This window comes from Urocampus carinirostris, chromosome 3 (genome assembly GCF_059441175.1).
Source record: "Urocampus carinirostris isolate Australia breed hairy pipefish chromosome 3, RoL_Ucar_1.0, whole genome shotgun sequence".
NCBI lineage: Eukaryota > Metazoa > Chordata > Actinopteri > Syngnathiformes > Syngnathidae > Urocampus > Urocampus carinirostris.
The window spans coordinates 3356362-3378349 of NC_142351.1; the positions used below are offsets into that span (position 1 = coordinate 3356362).

The 21988-nt window shown below is 42.8% G+C and overlaps 1 protein-coding gene across 3 annotated transcripts; it reads right to left on the bottom strand.

Annotated features, from left to right (window-relative positions):
- Positions 1–11454: 11454 nt before the first annotated feature.
- Positions 11455–21221, bottom strand: LOC148368348 (uncharacterized). Of its 3 annotated transcripts, none has more exons than XR_015849859.1 (3): positions 20919–21221; positions 12598–13967; positions 11455–12513 (listed from the first exon to the last, which is right to left on the bottom strand). XR_015849859.1 is itself a non-coding variant. In XM_088329732.1 (3 exons), exons 1-3 carry the CDS (start codon positions 21025–21027, stop codon positions 11488–11490), a joined length of 720 nt encoding a protein of 239 aa, XP_088185858.1. In that variant the 5' UTR covers positions 21028–21221; the 3' UTR covers positions 11455–11487. The 3 variants fall into 3 exon arrangements, 2 of the variants coding, with proteins under 2 accessions (XP_088185858.1, XP_088185857.1); XM_088329732.1 differs by having other exon boundaries at positions 11455–11744; positions 13614–13967; XM_088329731.1 differs by having other exon boundaries at positions 11455–13967.
- Positions 21222–21988: the final 767 nt, after the last annotated feature.

Sequence of the window (21988 nt, forward strand, 5' to 3'; positions counted from 1 at the left end):
AGGAGGTCAGGAGCTGACTTGGTTCTAAAGTGACTTCTCAAAAGACTTTGCGAATTCTCAATATCAACAAACATGGCTGGAAAGGAATCGCAAAAATGTATGTCCTTTTTCACATCTACGAACGTATTTGCAATAAAATACTTTGAGATATTTTAGTTGGACATAAATGCAATGAATAGCTTATTTTTGCGTTAAAACATGAACATTGCAACTATCTTCTTTACACAGTGCACAAATCTACCGAAAAAGCCACAAAAAACTCTTCACACTCCAAACCGTAGACTATGATAATTGTGCAGAAAATCAAGGTTTAGCCCTGTTTTTATCTTAAACGAGTCGTGCCTTTGCACCGACATGGACAAAACGCCAGTCGCTAAAGTGACATAGTCACAATAACGTTATGGATATATGTCATTGCGCCTGTTTACTGCGCACAATTCCGTGTGTCTTGTTTTATTTACAATATGATGCTTTCATGTGAGATCAAAAACATGATTGACGCGGAGGAGAGGTAAACATTCCGTCACTGTCAAAATACATTAGTTCTCATCATGCATCGTGAGTAATGTCTCCGTCTTTCACGTGGAAATACAGATGAGACAAATAACCATCACATAGTCCACTGTCTTCTCCGTCATCACATATTAAATAACCTAATTGCCTTCTCAAAACGTTGTAGAAATGTGGAGACAATTCGAAAGCATATGTGATGCTGGCCAATAGAAGGCTCTTACAGCCATGTCCGGTTTGTGCATCTATTCACTATTAGATCACTATCCAGAACACATCCTATCATTTCCTGTCTCGCATCAAGTTGCATCGACCTGTTAGTGAGCAAATTGTGTCTAATGTGGTCATGCGGGCAAATGTTTCAGTGACTGGGGAGCAAACCAAAGGGCAGATAATGATGAGCAGTTCACAAAGAAAATGTTCACCACAAAACAACTGTGGGAGTGAGGAACCTAACCTGCAGTTTTGCATAGCCCACGCTAATGCCAGAACAGCTGTCGAAGTGATCGGCCTGGAGAATCGCAGGACAACGGGCAGCAAAAACATGGGAAACATTGGAAATGTAATACAAGGTAATGCAAAATTAATTTGATCTACATCATCCTAACCCGTGAACTGTTGCTATGTTCATCTTGACTCAAATACATACACAATATATTACAGCGTCATGTTACTGTGAGTGTTGTGATTGCAGAACCTAAAAATGCCAAAAATTGGATCACGCACTTGTAACGGAAAACAGACGGCATCAAACTGGCATTATCATGAGGCCATGCATGCGGTTCTCGGTGGTAGGCCATCCGTTGACCCACCGGTATTGGTGGCGTCATTCACCCCATCTGAAATGAAATGATCTGCATTTCTCTAGCGCTTTTCAAGTCAATGACTTCCCAAAGCGCTTTACAGTGTGCTTCACATTTCCCAATAGCGGCCTTGTATTGCAGCCATGTAAGACGCTAGCCTGCTTATTGGGGGTATTAGGGGTTCAGTGTCTTACCCAAGGACACTTCGTCATGTAACACGGACGAGCTGGGATTCGAACTGGGATCCCTTGATCCCAAGACGAGCTCTCTACCTCCTGAGCTACTGCCGCCCATAAACCCATGAACCCATAGAACCACCAATTTTAAGTTGAGAGGAGCAGGAACTGAACCCACCAGCACCCTATACACAGTTGTTTTCGTACAATGCACCGGCATGAAGTAATTATTCTTGTTTTTTCCACCCAACCTAAAGACCAACGTCAAACGTCCCGTGCAAGAGCTAGCCGCCATTACACCATCCACACCACCGGGCACGTCGTCGGCATCTTCCACTCCAGCACCAAAACCCAAATCACCCGGAATTAAAGGGAAGCACGATACACTCCTTGACTTTTTGAAAGAGGAGTCTGCCAGAGTGCAGAAAAGAAAACTGAGGCCGGAATTTAGCGGTTCCTAAACCTTTTTGGGAAGCTGGTGGACAAATTGCCGGAGTAGTGACATCTCTGCGATGTTACCCTTTGTTTTAGAAAAGGAAAATATTTCATTTTATTAAGAACACAATGAAATTCCAGATTGTGTTTTCCAGTTTGATGGAAGCATTGGTATATTTATGTTACATTTTGTGAGACATTATTTTTTACTGTTATCTGTTTCGGACCAATGTGAGTTTGTTTTCCTGAAAGTAAATTGTTAATTAACCCAGAGTGATTTGTACTAGTTTTCTGCCCAATAATCACACAGTTCACACACAGTATGTCACTTCATCATGAAATAAACCACCTAAGTGTTAGTCAAAATAAAGACGTTTAATGAATAGGAGTTGTACAATATACCAAATACACATGGCGCACAGCTAAATTATGTACATGAACTTGTGTAGAACTCAGGACAAATAGTGACTGCAGCAGTAATAACTAATAGGGATCCAAAATAAAAGAGGAACGGAACTTTTTTCAAGTTGTTCTAACCATATGATGCGGGGCTTGCGCTTTGTTACATCAGTGAGACGAGTCGATCTCTTGTGGCATTTCCAGAAGTTTCGTTGGGGTCATGAAGTTCTGGAATTGGCAGCTGTGGGTCCTGATCTGGTGTCTTGGATGTCCCCGTTGTGCTTTTTTGCATAATGTTTGCATTGACAGGATGCAAATGTGGGTCTGACTTCCAGAGCCTGAAACATGGCTTTGGCCACGTTAACTGTGCAACTAATTGGACAATTCTGTGTACAGTGGACCTGGGAAAAGTGAAGACCCGTGACACCACACGGTAGGACAGTCCGTGGGACAGCTAGTACACGTAGATCAAGTCAAGTCCTATTTATTTGTGACGCCCCATTTCTTAGGCGACGATGTTTACTTGCACTTCTCTCATTGAGGGGACTTCCCTGTGGAGGGACCTCACTGGAGGGTTCTCAGGGCCAAGTGAGAGGAATGGGATCAGGCATTTGTTTCCTTAATCCAAGTCAAGTACGCACAGTGTGACAAGATATAAGTACGGACCGTTAAGAAAAATATTTAAAAAAAAACAATCCCCTCTCCATTGTATGCTACTACGATGATATGAGTTTCATATTACATATACTGTACACCTGAATAAAGAAGTGCCATTTAACGATCAAGCATTCAAGTGAAGAAATAATCAAGAAGTCATGATTAACTCAAGACTCTGTCCCTTTTATGAAAACAAATGCAACAGTGCAGGTTTTCAACTGTTGAAGAAGATAATTCGAGAAATCGTCTCATACGTGTTCACAGAGAATCCAGGAATCAATGATGTAAGAGGGAGCTCTTTTTTATTGATACAACAATTTCAACATGAAACTCAGCGAATCTCATATGCGTGGGTCTTTATAGTTTCAACACAGCATGTGTAAACGGTGCAGGCCCGTCCCTTTCACGTGGCATGCCACGGATTCTGTAATCATCAATTCTTGGAAATGTTTTTAAGTTTGGGTCCGTTTGCCCTTTGCCGTTATCTCTTGTCCTCCCTTAAGGAGGATTGTTTATACTAATTCGTCCGCCGAGACCTTCCCGAAATGTAAGCAACATTCCTCCCAACTGTAAGCAAGTCTTTCTACATGTCAGCAAGTCTCCTGGACAAATGTATGCAAATCTATTCTACAAATGCAAGTTTCTATTCTACAACATAACCTGTTAGGTTCAAACCTTTTGTGGAACGATGCACAAGTGAACTCGCGGGTCTTAAGGTCTTTAACTTAACTTTTCAAGAATAAAGGGCAGAATGAGATGCACAGGTGAGAAAAAATTGGCTTAGAGTGGATACAGCAGCAGACCAGCTAAATATGATTCTTAAATTTGATTCTCTTCGAGTTTGAAGAATTCAACACATTCAAAGTGAATGCAGCTAACAGCAGCAGACAAATGTCTCTTTTCTTGAAGTTCTTTGGCTTTGAAAACGAACTGGTAATCAGTAAAGGGAGGAATGTCAAACAATAAACACACAGTTCTCTTACAAACTGTAAAAAAAAAAATGCACATCTCTGTTAACATGACATCGACTTCAATATGAATTTGTAAATTTAAAAATTTTTGCCAGGCCGGTCGTGTACGGCATGTCTCTGAACGCAGCTTGTCCGCCATATTGAAACGGCAGCATTGCAGAAGCAAACTACAGTGTGACACAATCTGTTAGCGTGCCTCATATTAAGCGCTATTAGTTGTATGTCTTGACTCATGCGTAAACTCTACTTCTATCCAATTGACAAGTCGCAACCCCCGCATGGTTTGTCGTTCTTCCTTAGCCGACTAGCTCGGTGACTTGTAATGGGTGACTCCAAATGCTGCCCAGATTAGTCGCGTTAGCTCCTTTCACTCGCGCCGTCTCGAAACAAAGTCCGCTTCTTCAGTATTTTGGGACTTGCCGCTAGGGCTGCAGGATTTTGAAAAAAAAACGTAGTTGCCATTTCTCATTGCAATTTCGAGGTGACTTTCGATTTTAAAAAAGTGCATTTTCTGTGCTACGTTTTTTTTTAACAGGGAAAACAAACATTGTGATGTGCAAACATGACTCGAGAAAACGTACTTAGAGACCAACCTAAGAGACTGCGCCCTAAGGGTGTGATAATTCTTTACGTGAAAATACTGAAGCGGTGCCTGGTTTTGAACCGAAACGTTGCGCCGCCATGATGACCACATAACAGAAGGTCCGCTTTAGTTTGCGTGTCGCTACGCGCCGACGTCAATTTCTTGACGCGAATGAAAGAATGAGTGAGACAGAAGCCCGGACGTCGACGGCCAAATACGAGATGTCAAGTGTTGTGGAAAGTAGATAATAAATAAGGATAAACAAAGTTGAACCTGAAATGATCTTGAAGCAAACAGTCTTGGATCTGACGATAGCCTATTGTGTGTAGACATCTGGCGAAAGTCCTGGCGGGCTCCCATCACGAGTTATTTGGAGCAATGCAATAAGGAGCGTTACCTTTTTGCCATATCTCCTCTCTGCGTTTTTTTGGGGGACGACGCCCAATGACGTTCCCTCCAAAATAAGGACGTTGCAGAAAGTAAAACGACCAACCTGCTCTGTTCAACACAATTTGGAGTATCTTGTAAACAGTTCCTGGCAACTCTGGTTCCTGCCACGCAGTAGGAAGATATTTTTGGCTGACGTCTGCAAGACACAAGTCACATTTATTTGTATTGCCCTGAACTCGTTCAGTGCCGTAACGTATTAGTACATTTTCAGAAACATTGTCCCCGAGTGCCAAAACGTAAAAAAATTCTAAAGGCTTAGGCGTTTCTGATCAGTAAGTATTAAGCCTCTGGGAAATAAAACAAAATCAAATCGCATTTATTTGTGACGCCTTTAATCACAGAAACTCACAAAAGGGACGCGCAAAATACCATTGCAACATCAACCTGATCTGAAAGCTACATGAAGGCAAGGAGAAACTCAAAAAAAGGTTAGGATGCGGAAAATGAAGAAACCTTGGGAAGGGACCGCACAGGGGATAATCCCCCTTCCAGGATGAGCAGGCGGAAATGCATATGGAAAGGGCATAAGCACGTAATATACGGTCAACCTCAAAATTAAATATTCAGGAAGTAATGGAAACAGGGTTCATACATCTTTTTCATGGCTAAATTCGAGCACTTTTCAAGCGCTTCACGAGCCAGTTTTTTTTATTATTCTCCAGTACCTCCAAAGGAAAAAAAAATCCAGCGGCGATCAGAAGGTTTTTGTTGTTGTTGATGACTAAAATAAAGTTTTTATCTTGCTCCTAGAAAATACTTTGTACTATTTTGGGATGTTCCTATCCATGACCTACAACCTTTGTGTGCGAAAGAGCTGCTATAAACTGACATCAATTCTGCCATTGTGCTTCAACAATGCCCACACCGCTTGGCCACATCACACTTGTTTACAAACACAGTAAGGGCTCTGAAGGTATTGCGTAGTCATAGAGTTCCATAGGAAAGGCAAAAAAAGGAAGAATGTAATTGTGTATAAAAAAGCAGAAAAATGAGCCAAATTTGGACTCATTGTTAGGATACGAGTGCATTCAATCTTTCAATCGACTGCTGATCTTTTGCTTTTTGTTTTACATATTTGACTTCGTATTTTTGTGTGCTTTTAATGTGACTAAATCGGTCAAGATAAAATGGAAAAAACAATTTGCAATTCTTTCATCAATTTTAGCACTGAAAAGTCAATATTTTGAATTGATATGTTTATGTTTTGCATTTTCAGGGATTTTGTGTTCAGCATGTGAAAAGCTTAAATTGTTTTGTATTGTACAATTTCGTTTTGTAGATCTGTGAATATTTTGATTTAATGTGTCCTTTGGGGATTCCCTGCAAATATATACGACTAACGGTTGAATAATTTGGTGGATAATGTTAAATTATTGTTGATAATACATCATTAAAAAAAACCTCAGAGAAGCCGTTTGGGAGCCAGTTTACTAAATATAGTCCTCTTGAGCGGTTTCTTCATTTATTGCATGGTCTAGAGTCAGACTGCCAAGACATGTGGAAATGGCAACAATTTCAAGCACTTCATGCAAAACTCAAGCTTTTCGCTGACCTAAAAAACACAACATTAAATTTCAAGCATTTTCAAGGCTTTCAAGCACTCATACTAACCCTGCATATGGTTACATAGCAATTACTGATATTGTATTTACTAATACGCTCAAAGAAAAGGCAAACGAGGGCCGAGTCCCCGAAAACGTGAACACTTTATTTGACAGTGCTGTTGCCAGTGGTGGCGTGTGAGATTTAGAAATAGCCTCAAAATTGTAGTTAACTTGTTTAAAGGAGGGAATTTTCGGTGGGGACTGCTATATTAGCTCTTATCATAACATTAGTTTGCGTGTTTGCTATTGAGAGAGAGCGTAAAAAGCACACTAAAGCGGATACTGTAACACTTGTTCTTCAATCCGGCTCTGAAACGGGAGTGCCCAGACTTTTTGATTCCAAATCTCAGTTGAAATTGCGATGCACTTTTTGTTTCAAGTCATGTTGGTATTTATCATTTTTTATCGTATAAAAATCAGGGAACTATTGAAGTTTTGATCCAACTTCATACGAGTTGGTGCTAAACTTCATTTTATTCACTTTTGCTTTTTAGTTTGAGTGAAAAATTTCAGGGAGCCATAAAAGTTTTCATGTTACTTTATACGAGTCACTCGAGAGCCTCATTTCATTTCCTGCACTTTTAGTATTTGCTCAAGGTGAAAAATGAGTCATTTGCAGTGAAAGGCTGAAAAACTGTATTTAAAACCTCTATTCTTTCTTTCTTTTGAATCGTAGATGTTTTTCGCCAGCCTGCAAAAGTTTGGGAAGCATTGTCACTGTAGCAGAAGAGAAAATGACGGACCTGCCCCGAGCTGCTTGGAAACAGCGTCCGGTCGTCGACGTCCTCGCTCGGTCTCCTCTTTGGCTCCTCGAAGCTTCTCTTGAAAAGGTCCTTCCCAACTGGAGCACATTTTCTCCAAAATTGAACGAAAAAATCGCTCCAACTAGGGATTAAAAAGGACAAACCTCGGAAAGGACCGCAAAGTGATACTTCTGTCGAGTTAACGTCGTTTTAAGTCGACTACTGGACTTTCTGGAGATTTTCTTGTTCGGCAGCCATGACAGCTTCTCCGTCCAAACCCCTCCGAAATGGATTGTGGGTGCACGTAGCACGGATTACATGCTGCGTTCAAGAAAGTTGGTGTTTCGGGGTATCATACCAGAAACGACCGAAACGCGTCTCAAGAAAGTGGGAAATTGGGCTTTTCCAACCCCCAACCAGGGAAATATCATTGATAAGACAGTTGAGGTGGGATGTCCTGGTTGCAAAGTTGGGTTACATACCCTTTCTCCTGGTCGGAGGTTGGAAAAGTCAGTTATCGTATTTTTTGGAACGCAACAAAAGAAACACATAGAATACTAGATAGGTCGGGAAAAATATCTTTCGACGCTTAGAGTTAAGTGGACATTTTAAACTTGGGAGACGTTTTACGCGACTTATTACACGAATGTAAACAAAATTAAAGTGTAACGGGACCCAGGTGGAAAAAACAATATTTTTGTTTTTTTGTTGTTGTTGTTACTCTATATAACACGCTACAGTGGGCATTTGCACGTCACACTGGGTATTTGTATATTGTATTCTTTTGGCTTTATTATTGTACTGTTCTCAGCTCAGGGATGCTGCTGGAAATGTGAATTTCTCTTCGGGGATGAATAAAGTATCTATCTATCTATCTATCTATCTATCTATCTATCTATCTATCTATCTATCTTTTACCTCATCTGCAAAATAGATGATAAATGTCAGTCTGACACGACACCATTTCATTGTTGGCATTTACAATGAATTCAACCTATTTTTATTAAGTGGGCAGGGGACACCCTGAACTGGTTGCCAGCCAATCGCAGGGCACACAGGGACAGACAACTCATTCGCTCATTCACACCTAGGGACAATTTGGACCGGCCAATTCACCTGAAATGCATGTTTTTGGAATGTGGGAGGAAACCGGAGGAAACCCACGCAAGCACGGGGAGAACATACAAACTCCGCACAGGAAGTCTGGAGCTGGATTTGAACCCGCGACAAGTTCCCATGACATGAACTGTGCCGCACAAGCGCTAACCACTGCGCCGCCGTGCTGCCCTCTACTACTATATACATAAACATATTTCATACCTGTCTGTAACCGCGGTGTACTTGTCCCACCAAAGATCCACATTCATGCTCGACTGGATGATGAGGTTTTTATTATTAAAGTTTCTGCTAATGAATGAGTCACATTAGCTTTTCTGCTGGCTTTGATCTCTTTGATCTCAGTAGCAGTTCCCTCTGAAAACTTCCCAACAAAGCATATCAAAGAGCTTTCTTTTCAACTTACATAAAATACATTTAGAATATCACAATACATATTTACATCCATTTTAACAAGATACTTTTAACAAAAGATCGTAGAGTGTTTTTTTTAACGTTTACAATGAATTCAACCTATTTTTCTTTAGTCTGAATTTTAACCAACATCATCCTTTTTATATATATGCGAAAATAGAAATAGGAACAATAATGAGTGTAACGGGTGTAGTAATAACTTTTGTTTTATTGAAATTCCTGCTGAAATATGTGTATAGTTTTTGGTAAATCTCCTGCAATGATGAGTCCAACAGTGCCATCTGCTGGTATGGGGTGGGGTTTGGTTTTGGCTTCTGACATGTGACCGGGACGCGGGGTTTGTTAGCAGTCTTACCAGAGAGAACTGCAATGGTAAGACACATCTTTTGGTGCTCCACAAAATAAGTTAATTTTAGACATTATAACCCCAGCTGACAAATCTCTCAACATGCACAGTAATGTGATTGTTATTGTCAAGCTGTTTAGGTTTATTTTGGTTTTGTTTCTGTTTTACTAAATTATGAATTCCCCTTGTAGAGATCAAAGAGATCAAAGCCAGCAGAAAAGCTAATGTTGTGACTTATCCATTTGCAGGTAACTTGTACCCGTTTTTATACTTATTATTGTTTTTATTTCTGTTTTCTCATATACATTAAAAAAGGATGATGTTGGTTAAAATTCAGACGAAAGAAAAATAGGTTGAATCCATTGTAAACGTAAAAAAAATCCACTATACGATCTCTTGTTAAAAGTATCTTGTTAAAATGTAAAGATGTAAAAATGTATTGTGATATTCCAAAATGTATTTTATGTAAAGTTAAAAGAAAGAAAGCTCTTTGATATGCTTTGTTGTCAGTCTTACCAGAGAGAACTGCAATGAAACTGTAATAATAAAAACCTCATCATCCAGTCCAGCGTGAATGTGGATCTTTGGTGGGACACGTACACCGCGGTTACATGAGTATAAAAACGGATACAATTTACCTGCAAATGAAATGAGTCACAACATTAGCTTCTCTGCTGTCTTTGATCTCTACAAGGGGAGTTAACATTTTAGCACAACAGAAACAAAACAAAAATAAATCCAAACAGCTTGACAACATCAATCACATTGCTGTGCATGTTGAGATACTTGTCAGCTGTGGTTATAATGTTGAAAATTAACTTTTTTTTGGAGCACCAAAAGATATGTCTTACCGTTGACAGCTGGCTCTGTGGACTGCCAACAAACCCTGCCTTCAGTCACATGTCAAAGGCAAAAACAAACCCCACCCCATATCAGCAGGTGGCACTGTTGGACTTATCATTGCAGGACACTTACCAAACATTATACACACATTTCAGCAGGAATTTCAATAAAACAAAAGTTATTATTACACCTGTTACATATATACATCAATCATCTCATTAGCTGCACCGCTTATCCTCAGTAGGGTCAGGGGGGTGCTGGAGCCCATCCCAGTCATCTTCGGGCAGTGGACACCATGAACTGGTTGCCAGCCAGTCGCAGGGCACAGAGGGACAGACAACTCACTCGCTCATTCACACCTAGGGACAATTTGGACCGGCCAATTCAACTGAAATGCATGATTTTCGAATGTGGCGATTGGCCGAAAAGTTGTCCATCAAAAGTTCAGAGGTTAACGGCCTCTAAAAAATAGTGTTAGAAGTCTGTTTAGTCGTAAACGGGAATTAGGGGTCCAAACACACAGCTAGAAACAAGGCAGAGATACTTTTCGACTGATTTTTTTTTTTATTCATGGGTATTATGGTGTGTTTTGGAGTAAACCTTTTTAGGATGTTACGTATTATCGTGGAACTTCATTGCTGTAAGACCATGTCCTTGGTGAGCTACGTCAGATTTAGCGTTTCAGGGATGAGTATATTATGAAATCTTGGTATTTCGAATGCCAAGAGTTGAAGCATCGGACTCATTTGAACATTATTCGTTTTGATTGTTAAAGGGGGAACAAATTGGGCTACTGATGGGACACGTTCTGTATATTCTTCAAATTCATATTTCAGTTTAATGTTGTCTTACAATGTGGTCAAGGTGATTTCCAGTCTCAACTTCATTTTGGTCCAGGAAGTCCCTTTTCCGTTTTGTCTTGATTTAACACAAAAAAGTGGCAAAAGTCATCACTCATAACATGATTTCTGACTCTTTTATGGCCAAAATAACAACACATTTCCCAATGGCTCTAAATTATATTTATTTAGTTCAGAATCTAATTTGGTGGTTACAAATTCGGTAGGCAGGCGGTGCTCTCGGTTTCCAACACAAATTCATTTGATATAGCCTGTGTCTAATATTGATCATGAAGGATGCAACTTTAAACACAATGTGTTTTCAGCTTTAAATGATCGATTTTGTAGTTCGTTGATATTGATAATGATTGATCAGACCAGAAAGAAATAACATCGACCAACAAATAATGCACGCAGTTTGATTTCATTAAAATACGTTTTATTCACGACAAAGAAAATTGAATCAAACGAAAGAATAAAGCGCATTGTTGACACAAGCACTCACTGTTAGCAATCTGAAAGGTGCAAGAAATGATGCAAGAGGTTAACAGTAATGATCAATGACCTCGGTTTGAAGATAATAAACTCATTTCAACGATCAGGGATTGTTCTCATAGCGCGCCAACATGGGATGAGGTATTTGCACTAACCCTTTTTGTGTACTTTTGAGAACAAAACGTCCCTCAGGAGAGGGGTGTGTAAGAAGCACATGGCCAACAGGGAAGATGATGAAATAAAGTTTCCCATCTCTTTTGGCGGTGGACTTCACGGGGATGGTTCTCATCAGGTCGACAGGGACGGAGAGAACCACAGGCTCTCCAAGCTTTGTTGCTCTGGTGAGAACAGGCCCCAACCCTAGGGACGTAGGTCGGCGATCTTATTGTTTCATAATTGTAATTGTTGATAACAGGCAAAATTTTATGCAGATAGATGATAAAATAGATCATCTATCAAGAAACATGACACATACACAAATCATTAATCTTTTGACTCCATATGAAGACTTTAGGGTTTCAAGTCAAGTCACATTTATTTGTATAGCCCTTGATCACAAAAATGTCTCAAAGGACTGTTTAAAATGTTTATTATACATCAGGAGAGCCTACTCATCCTGTGAATTAATGTCGGTTTTTTGATGTGTTGGCAAAGTCAGTGGTTAGGAAAAGGTGAGGGGAAATAGTTTTGTGGCAGTTACGTTCCTATAGACGGCCTGTATGATACATGGTCAATTAAGTGTTTTTAAGTTACAACTCTTTGTGGATGTTTGACCGCAAATTGAGCAGGCAAAAGGCTTCTTACCAGTGTGGGTTCTAGTGTGTTTTTTTAAGTCCCCGCTGTCAATGAATCTTTTACCATAAATTGAGCTAACGAAAAGCTTCTCCCTAGTATGAATTTGTGTGTGTATTTTTAAGCTCCCACTCGTAGTGAATCTTTGACCGCAAACTGAGCAGGAAAAAGGCTTCTCACACAGGTGGCTTTCTTGGTGTGATTTTAAGGACCAAATATATGAGAATCGTTTTCCACAAATTGTGCAGAAGAAAGGTTTCTCACCAGTGTGGGTTCTAATGTGTTTGTTTAAGCTTCCACTCACGGTAAAACTGACCGCAAGCTGAGCAGGAAAAAGGCTTCTCGCCAGTGTGGGTTCTCATGTGTCTTTTTAAGTCCTTACTCAGGATGAATCGTTTTCCACAAACCAAGCAGGAAAAAGGCTTCTTGCCAGTGTGGGTTCTTGTGTGTAATTTTTAGTGCCAATATGGATTAATTTTTCACCACAAAGTCAACAGGTCAAAGGTTTCTCACCAGTGTGGGTTCTAATGTGTCTCTTTAAGGTTTCACTTTTAGTGAATCTTTGACCGCAAACTGAGCAGGCGAAAGGCTTCTCACCAGTGTGGGTTCTAATGTGTCTCGTTAAGCCTCCACTTTTAGTGAATTTTTTACCGCAGACTGAGCAAGAAAATGGCTTTTCCCCAGTGTGGGTTAGTGTGTGTTGTTTTAAGCTCCCACTTGTAGTGAATCGTTGACAGCAAAGTGAACAAGAAAACGGCTTCTCGCCAGTGTGGGTTCTAGAGTGTTTTTTTAAGCTCCCACTGTCAATGAATCTTTTATCACAAACTGAGCAGGCAAAAGGCTTTTCGCCAGTGTGGGTTAGTGTGTGTTGTTTTAAGACCCAACGCAAGGTAAATCTTGAACCACAAACTGAGCAGGAGAAAGGCTTCTCCCCGGTGTGGGTTCGTGTGTGTTTTTTTAAGCTCCCACGCTGGGTGAATCTTTTACCGCAAACTGAGCAAGAAAAAAGCTTCTCGCCAGTGTGGGTTCGTTGGTGTGATTTCAAGTGTCCATTTAGGGTGAATGTTAGACCACAAATTGAGCACGCGAAAGGCCTCTCCCCAGTGTGGGTTCTAGTGTGTACATTCAAATCTCCACTCTGGCTGAATCTTTTATCGCAAACTGAGCAGGCAAAAGGCTTCTCCCCAGTGTGGGTTAGTTGGTGTAACTTCAAGTGTTCATTTCTGGTGAATTTTTTACCGCAAACCGAGCAAGAAAAAGGTTTCTCGCCAGTGTGGGTTTTTTGGTGTGATTTTAAGGCCCAATTCTGTGAGAATTGTTTTCCACAGATAGAGCAGACGAAAGGCTTCTCGCCAGTGTGGGATCTAATGTGTCTATTTAAGTTTCCACTTTTAGTGAATCTTTTATCGCAAACTGAGCAGGCAAAAGGCTTCTCACCAGCATGGAATTTCATATGTGACTTCATATAAGACTTGCACTGAGAAGATGTGTTACCACCTTCCGACTGCGAGTCGCTTTCAGTGTTTGCGGAGTGGGACGTGTCAGTTTCCACTTGTTGACAGGGGCTGATGCTTAGAGGCTCCTGCCAACCGTTATCTTCGGGTTGACATTGATCTTCGACGGTCACTAGCAAGACTCGAAAATCGTCCTCCTCTTTAACGCCAACAGGCTCCTCATCCTCTGTCTCTTGCTTAACGTGATAAGGCTTCAGATCTTCCTCCTCCTCCTCAATTTTAACAGCCAATACCTCTGGTTCCTGCCGCGCAGTAAGAAGATATTCTTGGCTGACGTCTGCAAGACACAAGTCAAATTTATTTGTATTGCCCTTAACTCGTTCTGTGCCATAACGTATTAGTACGTTTTCAGAAGCATTGTCCCCGAGTGCCAAAATGTAAAAAACATTCTAAAGGCTTCGGCGCTGCTGATCAGTAAGTATTAGGCCTCTGGGAATTAAATCATCACTAGATGGTAGGAGTGGCTATGAGCAGATTCCTTGGTCAACACTTAGTACCGCGTTTTGTTCCTGTATCCACGGTATTACTCTGTATAGCAGAGTGTAGGTGCTGGCGTTAACTGTTAACGCTTCAAATCTTTAGTCTTTCTAAAAAAAAAAATGACTAAAGGCATTCGTTGGGATGACGTTTCGTAGGACCCTGCGATCACATGTGATCATGTGATCCAGCACCCGAGACATCAGGGGCTGAGAATTTTTGCAAAGTCATGCATAAATTTAGTGTTCTTGCAATCAAATGTTATTTTTCAAGCAAAGTGCCCTTGTGTTAATGGAAAGTATTGTTTAGATATTCTAGGTATCAAAAATATAGATATAAAACAAAAAGCACCGAGGCAAAACTTCTGCTTGAAATGCATCGTTTTGCAAGGAGCCAATTTTCTCAGAAGTTTTCCGGGAAACAAGTATTTTCAAAAAAACTTGGCAATGTCATCATATCAACTAAATCAACTGTCGTCTCATGATAGATGACTGTTAATGCTTCCTTTTGGTGTGCCCTATGCCTGGATAGCTACAGAGCTAGATTTTCTGTAGGCCATCAAAAATGAGTCAATATGGCCAACGTCAGCTAGCATCGGCACTTCCCATTTGAGAGAAACGTCTGGCACTAATCAGAAACAGTCACAGAGGGCTGGAAAGACCACCACGACAACATCCCATCATCTGAAACCTACGCGAGGGCAAGGTAAAACTGAATCCAGCATGAGGAAAATGAAGAAACCTTGAGAATGAGCCACTCATGCGGTCATCCCCTTGACAAGGCCAAAATGGATGATCCAAGGGCATCAACAGAAAACGCACAACCGACATCTGTGTTTTTCCATCCCATAGGAAGAGTCTGGCTCGCGCCTGGGGTTTAATTGGTCCTTCCTGGGTTTCTAAAACTTGTATTATGAAAAAGAATTATTTGAAATAGAAATTAATATGAATTTCATAAATACATGTAGTTATTACATTATATATGTAGGAGAAACGCCACCAGATGACTCAACTTACAGGAAGTGACTGAACTCCCCAAGGGATGGATTGGCCTATGGTCAACCAATCATAATGAAGTCCGCCTCCCACCTAGAAAACGTACACTCCAAATTCACTTTTCTCGCTTCCGAACACGCTCGAAACGAGCTCTCGTGCCATTTTAAGTTCTCCCATTTTTGGAGGAAACGTCGTTGGGTGTCATCCCAAAGGATATGCAGAGAGGAGATATGGCAAAAAGGGAACACTCTTTATTGCATTGCTCAAAACAACTTGTGATAACTCGTGATGGTCGCCCGCCCGGGCTTATTCGGCAAACAGCTTGTGACTTCCCGCAACATCATCCTCCCAAGACTTCCGCCAGATGTCTACAAACAATATTCTCTTGTCAGCTCCAAGACTGTTTGCTTCAAGTTCATTTCAGGTTCAACTTTCCTTATCCTTACTTATTGGCAGCACAGTAACACATGTTTTGCATTTATTTCTTAGACACGCTCAAATGAACTCATTTTTTTTCATATTTTTGGGGGTTTGTTCCGCTCTGAACAGGCCTAATAAAAGTAACATTCCGGCAGATAGGCGCAATGGAAAACAGCATGAGGGCTCTTTGAACTCGGTTTAACATTGCTCACACATCCTTAATAGAGAAAGCATTTCACTTTTAAGAAAAACTCACCCACCTTTTAAGTCTAGAATTAAACACGTGGCCGTGTAAAATCCGCACACACACGAATAAAGCAAAATAATCACTACAATAACTTTCATCATTTATTACGTGTAAAAATATACGTCTTTGATAAGAATCAGCGAGAGAGACGCCCGGGTCTTTTATTACTCGACAGCCGAACGTTAGATGTCAAGTAGAAATGTGCAGTTTGAATCCCTGAAGCGTGTGCCGAGTATTTTAGAGGAGTGCTTCGTGTAGCGCGAGCCAATGTGTGTGTCGATGACATAAGCGGAGTCATTTGAAGCCCCGCGAAAGGCTTGTGCCATGTCATCGGTTCAGAGAATAATTCGCAAGCAAAGAGTGTCGTTTGAATACATATATATATATATATATATATATATATATATATATATATATATATATATATATCATCTCATCTCATCAGCTGCACCACTTATCCTCAGTAGGGTCGCGGGGGTGCTGGAGCCCATCCCAGCAATCATCGGGCAACGGGCAGGGGACACATGAAAATAATTTTTTTGATGAAGAATGGTTGATTGTTGTTGATTCTTGCTGTAAAATGTTAACGTCATGGATGTCTACAGGCTTTTCCAGAAGTTGCTCATATTCATTTTTTAGTTAATTGATGAAGAAGAATAGCGGAAGACAAATTGGTCATTTATACGATTTCAATGTATAACCGTGTTGTGTAATTTGGACTGGAGTAAAACTACAGCTGAGATGGATATAAAAAAAATTGTTGTGCGAGTCATTAATCTTGGTGTGGCACACTGATTTACAAGGACATTGGAAAGTGGCACGCCACACCGAAATGGTTGTCAAGTAAAGTCACATTTATTTATATAGCCCTTAAGCACAAAAATGTCTCAAAGGACTGCACAACCTACACCTAACTCTAGCTGTAACTAGCCCCAGTCCTATTTCGAACCACTTAATTCAATTTGAGACCCTAACGAGGAGCCGAAGCCTGAGTTTTTCTAGCCCTGGCCTCAATCCTATTTTGGAACCTTAAAATAAGTTTTAAACCCTGATTTGAAGCCCAAACTCTATTCCGGAACCTAACCTGTTATGCCGAGAAATGCGCCCCTGCCGAGATTTGCATCCCGTATCTACTATAACCACTTTTACCTGGTTTTATCTCACTTTTATATCACTTTTCGGGAATATAATGGCTTCGCTTCGCTTATTGCTCCAGCGAAGGTCGGGGGGTCCCGTCCCTGTGCGTTGAGCCGACCAGATGAACCAGGTTTTTCCAATGCTGGCGGTCTTGTGCCAGCTGTTCTGCATCCTCTACGGCAACTCCGTGTTGTTGGAGGTCGCCCGCAACGACGTCGAGCCATCGAGTGCGGGGTTTCCCTCGTGGTCGTCTCCAGCCTGCGGCCTTTGGGTCAAACTGGAGAATGGCTCGTGTCGGATGGTCTGGTGGTAGACGAAGGACATGGCCAAACCAGCGGGTGCGGCGTTGTGCGACCAAGGAAGATGCTTGGGGCTGGCACGTGCGGGCTCTGAGCTCTTTATTGGAGACTCGCTGGGGCCACCTGATGTTCTCGATGGTTCTGAGAGCCCTGCTATCAAAACCATCGATTCTTGTGGCCAGGGTGTCGTTCAGGGGCCATGTTTCTGAGCCATAAAGCAGGATAGGGAGTACGGCGAGGTTGTAAATGCGGAGCTTCGTCTTGCGTGCGATGGTCTGGTGCCGCCAGAGTGGTTTCCAGAGAGACTGCAGAGCAGATGCTGCCAGGGCTCTTCTGCGGAGAATCTCTGGTTTTAGGTCCCCATTGTCTGTCACCATGGACCCCAGATATACAAAGCTCTTGACAGGCTCTACGATGTCGCTACCAATTTGGATGGGAGGTGGATCTGGTCCATCACCGACATACATGAACTTGGTTTTCGTCCAACTCACTTGCAGGCCAAGCCGCGCTGCCTCTTCGCTGTAAATGCCCAGAGCGTCTCTCAGCTGGCTGTAGGAAGTGCTGAGAATGATGGTGTCGTCAGCATACTCCAGGTCAGTCAGGTGGTAGTTGCCGAAAGACACTCCGGGGATGCGCTCACTAACCCTGAACATCAGATGGTCGATGATGCAATTAAAAAGGTCGGGAGCAGCCACACAGCCTTGGCGAACGCCGCTGGAGATAGCAAACCAGTCGGAGTCAATGCCGTTGATACGGACACAGCTCTCTGTGTTGCTGTAGAGCAGCTTGAACAGGGCTATGATCTTGGGTGGTGCTCTGAGAGCTTGGAGGATGTTCCACAGTGAAGAGTGGCAGACGGTGTCAAAGGCGGCCTTCAGATCAATGAATCCGATATATAGATGGCGATCTTTACGGAATTCACGGGTCTTTTCTATCAGCAAACGGACGGCAGAGATGTGGTCCGTTGTGGAGCGGTTGGGCATAAAGCCAGCCTGCTGGGGACGGCGGCAGCTTCTGATTGCTGGAAGGGCACGGCTGAGCAAGATCCTGGTAAAGACCTTGCCCGGGATGGAGAGTAAGGTTATGCCTCTGTGGTTTCCACAGACAAGCCTGTCGCCCTTGCATTTCCAGAAGGGCAAGATGACTCCTCTGGTCCAGTCGGTGGGCAGCTGCTCCGATTCCCACACCTGGTTGAATAGGCGGGTTAGCCACTCCACCATGCCATCACCGCCGGCCTTGAGCATCTCGCCGGTAATGGCACAGATGCCGGGGGCTTTCTTGGTGTTCAGCTTCTTCAGAGCAGCTCTCACTTCCTCGGGTGTTACGGGGTCTGTGCAGCAGGTGTCGTTAGGAGGTGCTGTGCTCGCAGCCCGTAGGAGGGTGGGATCAGCCGGGATGGTGCTGTGCTGCAAGAGGAGGCTAAAGTGCTCCTTCCAGCGCTCGAGGCAGTTGGCTTCTGTCATGATGAGGTTGCCGTCTGAGTCCTTTACCAGGGCTGTCTTTATGTGTGGGCCGCTACGGGCTTGGCGTAGTAGACTGAATACGCGGCTCATGTTGTTGTTGTTGGCCGCGGACTCAAGCTGTTGGGCTTCTGCCTGCCAAAACCTCTCCCTATCTTCAGCAATGGCCACATTGCGCAGGCGATTCAGTCTCCGATACTCTGTGAGGTCGCCTCGGAGTCGGGCCTCACGCCGCTGGTCTATGATGTTTAGTGTCCTCTCTGATATCCAGGGCTTTCTCGGGGAGGATCGCGGGCGTCCGAGGACATTGTGAGCAGACTGGAGGACACTTTCCTTGAAGGCCGCCCAGTCTGTCAGCTTGTCAGGAGCCAGGGTATCAAGAGAGCGGCGGATGGAGCAACTGAAGTCTCTGGCGATGTTGGGGTCGCTGAGTCGGGAGGAGTCGGGGCGAGGCAGAGTCTTGTGCTGGTTGGCTCGGAGCTTTAGCTTGAGCTGGGCCACCAGCAGACGATGGTCTGTGTTGCCAAGCTGTGCTCCTCTGAACACCCGGCAGTTGGTTACAAACGACTTCCAGCGTCGTGATATCAGGATGTGGTCCAATCCCTTCCTGGTTCTGCCATCTGGGCTGTACCACGTCCAGTGATGGATGCATTTCCGGGGAAACCAGGTGTCAGCAACACAAAGGTTGTTTTGGTGGCAGAGGAGGAGGAGGCGGTTGCCATTGTCGTTTGTTGTGCTGTCAACGAAGGTGGTGCCGACAGGTGAGCCGGGGGACCGATCAATGCTGGATAGAGTGGCGTTGGCATCAGTGAGGATGATGGTGACGTCGTGTGGTGGGGCTTGGTTGACAGCCTGGTGGAGTTGGTCAAAGAACACGTCCTTCGCATCCTCATCAGCGACATCGGTGGGGGCGTAGGCGACGATCACTGTCATCTTGCCGTGATGGTGGAGGAATCGAGCAGACAGTAGTCTGTCACTTATTGGTGTCCAGCTGATGAGGGACCTCCGGAGGGCTTTTGGAATGGCAAGAGCCACACCGTAAAGGCCGGTCCGACTCTCGGGGCCACTCCAGATGTAGCAATGGTTGCCAGCTGTTGTTTCACCATTGCCTTGCCATCGTACTTCACAGAGCCCTGCCATGGTGATGTTATAGCGACAGAGCTCTCGGGACAGCAGGGTGGCAGCTCCGGGGCGAAGGAGTGTCTGGACATTCCAGGTGGCGACACGGGTCTTATGACGAAGATCGATCCGTACTCGTTGGTCGGGGGCAGGCTGGGGTCCGTTACCGTGTTGGTCAGTCCGGCTTCTTTCTCTGGTCAGTTTCGTAACAAAGTGTGTTTCTCCTGGGTGAGTTGTTAGCCCTCCGCAGGATAGTCGGTTGGTGGGGCTGCCACCTCACAGCGTACCGACACGCTGGGGTCTTTGTTTGTCTGGAACCTACCCCGGAGACCGGCCCGCCATGGGTGACCCTACCAGGAGCAAGCTCCCGACGGTATCGCTCTCCAGGGTCACTGGAACACGCAAGCCCCCTCGCCGCATCAAGGCCAGACCCATCCGAGGGGGAATATAATGGCGAACATGTAATTCCATAATGATCCATATTGTTAGAATGTGATATGGTGAAATTGTGAATGTGTTTAATGGCTGTTAAAAGTGTCGATAAAAAATTGTTCAAACCTCATGTAGTTATAATAGGTTAGAATGAAATTGTGAATATGTTTAATTGCTTTTAAAAGTGTCAATAAAATTGTTTAAACCAAAAAATAACCAAAACCACTTTGTCTTGCATTTGTTGGAAATTTAATGCAACTTAAACCATTCCAATCTTTGTATTTGTTGTGAATGTAATCGACCGGTAATGCACACCGTATACAAATCACTTTTGAGCATGTAGCATGTTTACTTTGCCTTTTTCTACTTAAATTCGCTCGTATTGAAACTGTTATGCATTCTACCATAAAGCTTATTATGGTGTGCATTACCATTCGATTACATACACAACAAATGCAAGACAAAGTGGTTTTGGTTATATGTTTGCCATTACATTCCCGAAAAGTGATATAAAAGTGATATAAAACGAGGTAAAAGTGGTTGTAGTAGCTACGGGATGCAAATCTCGGCACCCGGCAGGGGCGCATTTCTCGGCATAGCGACCCTGATGTCATGGATGTAGCAGAAGCGAAAATGACGGACCTGTCCCGAGCTGCTTGGAAACAGTGTCCAGTCGTCGACATTCTCGCTCGGTCTCCTCTTTGGCTCCCCGAAGCTTCTCTTCAAGAGGTCCTTCCCCACTGGAGCACATTTTCTTTGCTTTTGAACAACAACAAAACCGCAACGAGGTGTCGCTCCAACTCGGTAGTACAAAGGACAAACCTTCGAAAAGGACCGCAAAGTGATACTTCTGTCGAGTTTACGTCGTTTGAAGTCGACTACAGGACTTTTGGTGGTTTTCTCGACATTCTCTTTTTTCGGTGGTGGTGCGGCAGCCATGACACCTTCACCTTCGAAACACCATTGCAATGAATTGTGGGACACAGATACAAACAGAGTGCTGTAGCAGCTCGCGAACTCGTGTGCCTACGTGGCGGCCATTTTGGTCAGGGCAACTTCGAGCAATGGATGTACACTGAAAAGAAATCACAATCTCCTGATTTTAAAACAGATTTCCATTTGGGTAACTTGTTGTCATCAACGTTACGGAAAATTAGCTTGAAAACATTGAAAATTAAAAAAATATTCCTTAAAAAAACCTACGTTGTTAAAACATTTTCCTATGACCTGGATGCAGATATTGTTAGCAGTCTCCTGCGCGCTGCTAACGGTAAACCACGACGTTTTGGTGCTCCGCAAAAAAAAAGTTTATTAACAACATTAAAACCAAAACTGACAAATAGTTCAACATACACAGTAATGTAATGGATCTTGTGAAGTTGTTTGGGTTTATTTTCGTTTTGTTTCTGTCGTCATTTATGTTAGTTTTGCTGTATGTTGTACTGAAATGCTAATTCCCCTTTATACATGTTGAGAACCAGCGGAGGTGCTAACCACATGGTGTGTGTATGCTGTGTCGCTCATTGCAGGTCAATTGTTCCTGTTTTTACACTCGTTATTGTAATTATTTCTGTTTTCACAAATATATAAACAGGATGATGTTGATTAAATTTCTGATTAAAAAATATGACGAGTTGAAGTCATTGTAAAAGTTAAAACCACTATACGATCACTTGTTAAAAGTATCTTGTTAAAATGAATGTTAAAATTAT